The following is a 9,871-nucleotide window of genomic DNA, read 5'->3' on the forward strand; positions in this document are numbered from 1 at the left end:
GACTGTATTGCCATCAACGTTTATTGATCACTTTGTATTTTCTATGTGTTTTCACATCTATTATCCTCTTTAACCCCACAACCACCCAGCAGGAGCTACAATATATTTCTGTTTTGCAGTATTTGCATTTTCCAAAAGTACTGAGGTTCAGTGGGCCAAGTAACATGCGCAAATATCAAAGCTAGTGATCCTAGCATAGACAACATTTAATTTCAATCCTACAATGCCTCTTTTCTGATAGAGATATTAACCACATTTAAAAGAATTTCTTAGCAAGGTTGTGCTTTCATTGAATTTCATTGGTAGATTTGAGTTTCACAGGAAAATGAATTTCAACTTCTCCGAAGCTTCATGAAAACAATGTATCAAGAAATAAAAATGTTGTTTTAATTAATGACCACAATTCAGGCCAAACTATGGAAGCATTATACAATTCTGAGGGCACCATTCACTTAGACCATGATGTGAAGGATGGTTCCGAAAGCAATACAATTTAACAAACATGAATATGATTGTTTCTTGCAATTTTACAACACTTTGCAATTTACAAAGGATGTCCACAGTCTTTGAGCTTTACAGCATCATTACCATTGTGATTTCTCATTACGCGGAAGAGGAAATGAGATCCAGAGAGATTATATGGTGTGCCACTTTATGATTTTCCAGGATTTTAACCTCGTAAGTCCTACCTCAGGATTCTTTCCTCTGCCTCAAATGAACCTGCATTGTTTTCTTCAATGTGAAAAATTTTTAATTTATTTATTTTTACTTTCAATTTTTCCATCAATGTGAACATTTTTGACCTAACAGATTCCAAGAGCTGGAAGTTAGGTGGTTACACCTACAGCAAGAAGCCTGTAGAAGGTGCCAGAGCCTTTGCAGTGTCTCATATTGGTTCCCCGCCCCACTCCTCTTTCTTGTTCACGGCTTCCCCAAAGGGATTAAGAGAAATTCCCTGCAACCAAGGACATTTAAACATGTTTGGTACACCAGAAAGAAAGGGAAGGGAAAGGAGAAGATACTGGACCTGATATTGATGCAGGAGGCCAGAGATTTAGGAAGATCAATACCTCAGGATGGGCAGGAAGTATGGGAGGAAAGACTGGAAGAGGTGACAGGAGCACGGAAAGTGCTGTGGTCAGAATAAAGAAGGTGTAATCTGGCCTTGGAGAAGATGTAAAAAGGAAGCACTCTGCTTTCCAATCACGCCCAGAGGCTGAGCCATATCCAGTTTCTGTGGAGCCCAGTCCAAGAAACTGGGCCTCAGAGATGGCTCTCAGATTTGGAAATTACTTCCACAACCAGGACCTCTTTAATTTCCTACCTCCAATCCTAATACATAGAGACACAATTCGACGGTCAGTGCCCAGGAACACAGATGCTGTCTTCACTCTTGTGCCATATAATCGGCAGCTGCCACACAAAGGAATGTTCCCTAAAACACATGCACCAGACATATGCCCTAAAATACAATATTCACAATCACTGCATACACACACATACCCGCATGCACACATGTCCTTCAGACATTACATTCCATCTGTGTATGGCCAAAGACACTTGTATCACACAAAATGACTTCATATCACAAATACTACGCACAACAGACATGTGCCCAAACACAAGGGCCGCAGATGCCGAAAGCTGTAGCCATCCAAATTCCACACATTCCACATACTCGTACATATTAGATATTCTATACAAATTGTTATAAATGTGTAATATTTTATATTCTACATTTTCCATATTTCGGATATGAATAAAAATAGAGGCGATATTTTTATCAGATACTTATAAAGATATTGTCCAACATTCTCAGGAGATGCATATCACATGCCAACCAACACAGTCCACAGAAACACAATAAATGTGCAGTCAGATCCATTATCCATGAAACATACATGTCAAGACACAGCTACCACATTCACCAAGACACAAATGCACAACTGGCATATTTTCTTTGTACACACACACACTGAAAATCACATATACTCATAAATATAGCTACACACTCACAGCCACAAGCAGAATGCACAGTACTCTTACGGGAAAGCAGTCTCCAGTAGGGCCACACAGATGAACATTGGCAGTTTCCACATAAATACTCCCACATGCACACAGAAATGTAAACATTTCATGAGAACGGACTCCTCTCCTGTTACTATCTCCCTACCCTCTCTTCAATTGCTTATCAACCCCCACAAAAAAATAACCGCATAACCATTTTGGGGTCTAAGAAGTAATATTTAAGGCCCAAACAGCTTCACTGACATGGATTTGTGGGAGCAAGAATAATTAAAATCATAAATCAAGACAGGAATTAATCATGAGCTGTGGCATTTACAGCCTTATCATGTCAAAACTGTATGTGTTTTCTAGTTGGGAGAGGAAAATAAAGCAAGACCACCAGAGCAGAGACACTAGGGTGGTCATTCTCCAGGATGGCTTGTCCAGACTGGGTCATAAGTTCTTCTGCATTGGCACACCCCTGGAAACAGAAATCCAAGATTTCTTTAGATAACTAAATGACAGCCTAATAGGTTCGATGCTCCAACTACCAGAACAATGAACAGGATCCTGTCCTCCTATATTTCGTAGGAATTGAGGATACTAGAGAGGTTGTCCTGCTCACCTACTGTCCTTTGAGAACATATGGAGGACCCGTGAACGAATCTCCTTGGTCTTGGCTCCATAGACAATGGGGTTGACCACGGGTGGTAGTAGTAGGTAGATATTAGCCATCATCACATGGAGCAGGGAGGTAGGGCCACCCATCCTGTGCACTACTGAAAGCCCAATGAGGGGCACATAGAAGACCAGCACAGCACAGAGATGGGACACGCAGGTGTTGAAAGCCTTGATTGCTGCAGCCCGAGAGGACAGCTCCAACACAGCTCTCAGGATGAGGATGTAGGAGAAGCCAATGCAGAGGGAATCCACACCCATTACTGAGAGGATGATGAAGAGTCCGTACACTATATTGACTGTGGTGTCAGTACAGGACAGTTTCATAATGTCTTGGTGCAAACAGAAGGAATGTGTGACAGTATGTGTTTGGCAGTATGACAATCGCTTCAGGATGAAGGGCAATGGGAAGAAGAATACAAATCCCCTGGTCAGGGCAGCTAATCCAATCTTGGCAACGTTAGGCCCTGTGAGCACAGACGCATGCCGCAGTGGGTGGCAGATGGCCACAAAACGGTCAAAAGCCATACCCAGCAGGACAGCTGACTCCATGGCTGACAGAGCATGGATAAGGAACATCTGGGCCAGACAAACATTGAATTCAATTTCCTGGATGCCTGTCAGGAAGAGGCTGGCCATCTTGGGCATAGTGACAGAGGACAGGACTAGGTCAATAGTGGAAAGCATGGCCAGGAAGAGATACATGGGCTCATGCAGGCGCCTTTCTATACGGATGATGAGGACAATGGCCAGGTTGCCCAGGGTGGCCAAAGCATACATAAAGCACAGTGGGAAAGCCAGCCAAAAGTGAATGTTAGGCCCCAGTCCAGGGATGCCCACCAGCAGGAAGTATGCCGGGTGGACCACAGTTCCATTTGGAGTGGCCATGACAGAACCCAAGACCTGAGGTTTTTGCATCGAAGTCCAAGGTCTAAGAAAGGGAAAAGGGGAAACATCATTCAGTTAGTGGCTCAGAGGAGAAAAAAGACATAAGGAAAGGGCACGGAAGTAGTGACAGTAGCAAAGAGAAAGACTGAGTATTTCTAGTAATTCTGAACTCCAGCTTCTCTCTCTCTAAGTCTCCTTGTGCATACCTCCTTGGAGGTCCCATTAATCTCAGTGTGTGATGACCCACTGAGAAAACATGTTCAACAGCTCTTCATTTTTATGTAGCTGGCCAGGATACTGCACTTGGCCACTTCCCCAACAGAGCAGACCGGCTTGCACAGAACCTTCCACTGGACCCTGGCTCTTCTTGTGCATGTGGGGTTAGGGTTGGTTTAGATCCAGAGTTTGAGGCTCAGTCTGTGGTTGCCTTTAAGACCACTCTGATCTGATTTAGGTAAGTAATCAGGGGTTCAGTCTGGAACTGGATCTTAAGAGACAAGTTTGTGTTTAGCCCTGGGCAGCATTTCTCAGACAGATTTCCTGATAGATTCATCTGAAGCAGTTACTGAGAACACTACCCCCAGGGTCCCACTCCAGGACCAGAGAATAGAATTTTTAGGGGAGGAGTTCAGAAATCTGGTTTAAAAAGCCAGTAAGTCTCTTCTTTTGAGATGATTTTTTTAATTTGAGAGGTTAAGGAAAAGCTAGTCTGGTGTCCTGGGAGGTGGGGAGATGAGGGTGAAGAAAAACTATTATTCCTAACCCCCAAGAAAAATCAGAATCTTTCATCAGGATCTGTCAGGGCCCACTGACAGACCCAGATTGTGCTTGACTGGGATGTGATGAGGAAACCAGCTGAGGCATAAAAATAAAACCAGTCATGTTGCGATACTATCTGGTGTCCACAGGCACACCCCCCTTCTTCCATTATTCTTCCTGGTGGTCACATATTGCCCCAGGCTCCTCTTCCTTCCTCTACACAGACTACTCTGTTCTAAGCCTCTGTCCTGAGATCCAGACCCATATAACCTGCTGCCTCTTCATACTTCTACTTAGTAACCTATGGGCCTCATACGTACCTTGCCCCAAAGAGGACTCCTTCAGAATGGCACCACTCAGTCACACAAGTCATCCAGTCCCATTTACTCCCATCTTAATTTCTCTGCTTTTTCACCTCCACATGTGATTTTGCTTTTCCAATTAATCTACTATGGCCTTTTCTCTTACTTAACACACCATCCCTCCCTCCCAACCTCATTATATCATCCACTCTGCTCTGATTATGAAGAGAGCTCCCTCACTCACCTTCCTGACTCCACACCCAGTCTGTGTCAATCCACCTTTCACATCACTACCACCTACACAAGCACACTCGACATGCCAGGTTCCTGGTTAGCAACTAACAGGTGATTCCCAAAGCCTTCAACATAGAGTTGAAACCACCTGGTCTGCATTCAAGGCCCTTTGCAGTGCGACTCCAACCTAACTTCCCACCCAGCTTCTGTTTCCTTCTTCATCACCAACCTCCACCACCACCACACACACACACACATTTTTCCCTGGGTAAAGGAATTGCCCTTGCCTTTTTTCTTCAGTGAAGAAGGTAGGAGGCTGGAACTGGGGAGTCCAAAGTTCAGAATAGGTCTCAGGAAATACGTTTAAGGAAATTCCTTTTTGAGTAGGTCCCTGAACAATGTCTGGGATTCAGGTCCCTCTAATCTGGGAGGTGTAGAAGCAGGCAGACCTCTCCAGACAACCAGGCTGTCAGCAAAGGCCAGGCTTCCTCAGCAATGCCTCCTCCCCTCCAGGTCTCTGTGACAAGCCACCCCTCATCTCCCCTCCCTGGACTGAGCCTGGCACACTCACCTACAATACCTCTGTCCAAGGCCACTGCCCATATATAGCTTTTCTGGGACCCTAGGGAGAATGAGGGATGATGAAGAATGAATTACTCTGGGCATCCTGGGAGCAACACTCTACTCAGACGCCCCAGGAAAGCTGAGCCCAGTCCAGGGACTGCACTGCTGTTGCTATTCTAAGGACATCTCATGAAACGAGAGGGAAGGCAAGTGTCTTAGGGTGGAAAGAAGAAAAATGACCCACGCTGGGAGAAAGGAGCTACTGGAATTGAGGCGTGGGCACGCACAAAAAAGCACGCAGTCCGGCATATGCACTTTACTACTCACGTTCAAAATGCGCTCTCCAAGGGAATCCCGAGCCGTGTTCAGGCAGCTTCTCGCTTCTTGATACTGCCCCCTTGTGGTAGTCTAGGGGAATTGCAACCCCCTAGACTCCTTGTGGCTGATTGGGCGGTAGATCTAGCAATGACTTCAAGCACCAAAGGCCTGACCTTGAGTCAATTCATTCCACAGCACTATGCTGCCCCTTAGCTCTCCCTCCCCTTCAAGACAATCCTTCCTTCCTTGAGCCACTAATTGTAGTTGTATTCTTTTGCTCTCCCCCAAATGAGAGGGTACCGTGGTCATTTTTATATATAGGACTCTGTGAAGAAACAGACTTGTGTCCAAATTCTAGTCCAACCACTTACTAATGGTATGACCACCCTTATCCTCAGTTTGAGTTGAAAAGTAAAAGGAGATATTAGCAACTCTCCAGTGAATGTTTGTGTTCATATTCAAAACTGGAAGAGCCACTGACATAGAAGGAAATCCAACTGAAATAGTGCTACAAGCGCCAGAGGAAGAAAATACGTTGGGAAGGAAGAGTAGACAGCAGTGCAGAAGGCTTCTGAGAGATCAGGCAGTAAATAGACTAAAAACAGAAGCTCACTAGTTACCTTGAGAGGAGCTGTTGAGGTGAGCTGGTGGGAATAGAATCTTGAATGAAGTAGAGTAAGGAGTGTGTAGGGAAGAAGTAGAGAAAGTGAATGTACACAACTCTTTTAACAAGTTTGTACATGACAAGAATCAATAAAATGGGCAACATGTGAAGAACTGATAGAGCCTAGGAGAGTTTTTAAATGCGTATTTTGGAGCCAGGAGAGATTGAACACAAATGTCAACAGGATGGAATTAGTTGAGAGGCTCTCTGTCCTTTACCTCTCATATTACTAGTGGGGTTCTTCAAGGCTATGATCCTACGCAACTCTCTATCCTTCCCCCTCTATATGGTAACCATGAGTAGAGTGGGAGCAATATCACCTGCTCCCATAGCTTCTATCTCCCAAACAATCCACACCAATATCCTGAACTCAAGACGTAGCAATGTCTAGGACATCACCATTCGGTTGTCCCTAGGGCACCTTAAACTCAGCACATACAACTAAGCTCATTATCTCTGGTCCTCTGTCTCTGCTCCTAATCTACGTTTTCTGTTTCTTATCACAGAAATAATTATGTTGCCCAATCCAGATATCTAGAAGCCATCATCTCTGCCTTTACGCTCTCTCTCTCTCTCTCTCTCTCTCTCTCCTCCCCCCTTCTCCAAACCCATCCAGTCAATCACCAAGTCCTCTTCATTCAGATGGCCAATAGACATATGAAAGGTGCTCAGTGTCACTAATCATCAGAGAAATGAAGTTAAAACCACAGTGAGATCATCCTCATACCTGTCAGGATAACTATCACTAATAAATCAACAAACTAGTATTGGAGAGGATGTGAAGAAAAGGGAACCCTTGTGCACTACAAGGGGTTCCAAATTAGTGCAGCTACTATGGAAAACATAGTATAGAGGTTCTTCAAAAAATGTAAAATGGAACTACCTCATGACAGAACAATTCCACTTCTGAGGATATCCAAAGAAACCCAAAACACAAATTGGAAGAATATATGGTCTACGGCCATACCACCCTGAGCACTCCCGATCTTGTCTGAAAGAATGTATGCACCTCTATATTTATTGCAGCATTACTTACAATAGCCAAGATATGGAAGGAACCCAAGTGCCCATCAGTAGATGAGTGGATAAAAAAGCTGTGGTACATATATACAATGGAATATTACTCAGCCATAAAAAAATGAAATCTTACTATTTACAACAGCCTGGATGAAACTAAAGGGTATTATGCTCAGTGAAATAAGTCAGTTAAAGAAAGACAAATGCCATATGATTTCACTTACATGTGAAATCTAAAGAAAAAATAAATAAACAAACAAATGGAAACAGACTCACAGACACAGAGAGAGTACTGGTGGTTGCCAGAGTTGAGAGTCTGTTGAGGAACTGAGTGAAAGAGGTGCAGGGATTAAGAAGTAAAAACTGGAAATTATAAAAGAGTCATGGGGATATAAAGTACAGCATGAGGAATATAGTCAATAACATTCTAGTAATTGTGTATAGTGCCAAGTGGGTACTGGAAATATCTGAGGGAACACTTGGTAAAGTATATGATTGTCTAACCACACCTGAACCAATACAAAATAATGTTGAAATTAAAATGTAACTGAAAAATACTATTCAGCAGAAAGAAACAAGGAGCTCATACTCTTTGCCACAGCACGAGGAGCTGGATGGAACTGGAGAGCATTATGCTAAGTGAAATAAACCAGGCAGTGAGGGACAAATACCATATGATCTCACCTTTAAGTGGAACCTAACCAACAAAACAAACAAGCAAGAAAAATAGAACCAAAGACATTCAAATGAAGAACAATCTGACAGTAACCAGAGGGGAAGTGGGAGGGGATAATGGGGGGAAATGGGTGAAGCGATTTCAGGAACAACTACAAAAGACACATGGACAAAACCAAGGGGGGTGGGATCAGAGGAGGGAGGTGGGGATGGTTTGGAGGGGGGGGGGGTAAAATGCAGACGACTGTACTTGAACAACAATAAAATAAATAAATTTTAAAAAAGAAAAATAGAAAAAAATTCACAAGTCTTTTTTAATTTTTCTCCTGGATATCTCATGAATTAGATTATTTTTCCCATCTCCTTTGCCTTTACTCCAGTTCAAGCCAAGAAAACCTCTTGCCTAAATCATCAGAATAATTTGTTCACTGCTGAGCCTCATTGAAGATTTTTCCTACCAATTCACAGTGGGCAGCATGATCTTCAAAACACAAATCAGTCTGTAGTATCTTCCCAGTGACATTAGAATGAAAAGTTGGAGTTCATACTTCCTAACCCAGCTCCTAAGGCTTCCATGAGCCATCTCAGTGTATCTCTATACCCCCATCCTAGCAAGTCTACCTCTTCTTTTTCATACCAAGTCCCAGAGGTACCAAAATTATCCCATGGCTACGATGTGCCATGCCTTATCTCACTTTTCAGCTTTCACATATTTTTCCACATGGGAAAGACACACATCCTACTTCCTGCTCTTATTAATTCTTTTTAAGTATATCTTATTAATTATGCTATTACAGTTGTGCCATGTTTTTTCTCCCCTTTATCCCCCCTCTGCCCTGCAACTTCCACCCTTAGTTCATGTCCATAGATAGTACATATAAGTTCTTTGGTTTCTCCATTTCCTATACTATTCTTAACCTCCCCCTGTCTATTTTGTACCTACCACTTATGTTTCTTATTCCCTGTACCTTTTCCCCCATTCTTCCCCCTCCCTCTCCCTGCTGATACCTCTCCATGTGATCTCCATTTCTGTGATTCTGTTACTGTTCTAGTTGTTTGCTTAGTTCATTTTTTGTCTTTGTTTTTGTTTTTAGGTTCAATTGTTGATAGGTGTGAGTTTGTTGTCATTTTACTGTTCATAGTTCTGATCTTCTTTTTCTTAGATAAGCCCTTTAATATTTCATAATAATGGCTTGGTGATGATGAACTCCTTTAACTTGACCTTATCTGGGAAGCACTTTATCTGCCCTTCCATTCTAAATGATAGCTTTGCTGGATACAGTAATCTTGGATGTAGGTCCTTGCCTTTCATGACTTTGAATACTTGAATACTATGCAAAGTGAAATATAGGAAAATATACAGGGAACCAACAGTGAAGGGAAGGAAAACAGGACTCAAATCAATAATCTGGAGCAGAAAGAAGAAATAAACATTCAACCAGAACAGAATGAAGAAACAAGAATTCAAAAAAAATTAGGAGAGGCTTAGGAACCCCTGGGACAACTTTAAACATTCCAACATCTGAATCACAGGGGCGCCAGAGGGAGAAGAGGAAGAGCAAGAAGTAGAAAACTTATTTGAACAAATAATGAAGGAGAACTTCCCCAATCTGGCAAAGGAAATAGACTTCCAGGAAGTCCAGGAAGCTCAGAGTCCCAAAAAGGTGGGGCCCAAGGAGGAACAAACCAAGCCACATCATAATTACATTAGCCAAGACTAAAGATAAGGAGAGAATCTTAAAAGTAGCAAGAGAAAAGGAGTTAC

At 42.8% G+C, this 9,871-nt stretch overlaps 1 protein-coding gene across 1 annotated transcript; it reads right to left on the reverse strand.

Annotated features, from left to right (window-relative positions):
- Positions 1-1,217: 1,217 nt before the first annotated feature.
- OR51D1 (olfactory receptor family 51 subfamily D member 1) lies at positions 1,218-5,388 on the reverse strand. The gene is made up of 2 exons (XM_053925903.1): positions 5,156-5,388; positions 1,218-3,616 (listed from the first exon to the last, which is right to left on the reverse strand). Exon 2 carries the CDS (start codon positions 3,601-3,603, stop codon positions 2,629-2,631), a length of 975 nt encoding a protein of 324 aa, XP_053781878.1. The 5' UTR covers positions 3,604-3,616; positions 5,156-5,388; the 3' UTR covers positions 1,218-2,628.
- Between the last annotated feature and the right edge of the window lie 4,483 nt (positions 5,389-9,871).

This window comes from Desmodus rotundus, chromosome 5 (assembly GCF_022682495.2).
Source record: "Desmodus rotundus isolate HL8 chromosome 5, HLdesRot8A.1, whole genome shotgun sequence".
Classification (NCBI taxonomy): Eukaryota; Metazoa; Chordata; class Mammalia; order Chiroptera; family Phyllostomidae; genus Desmodus; species Desmodus rotundus.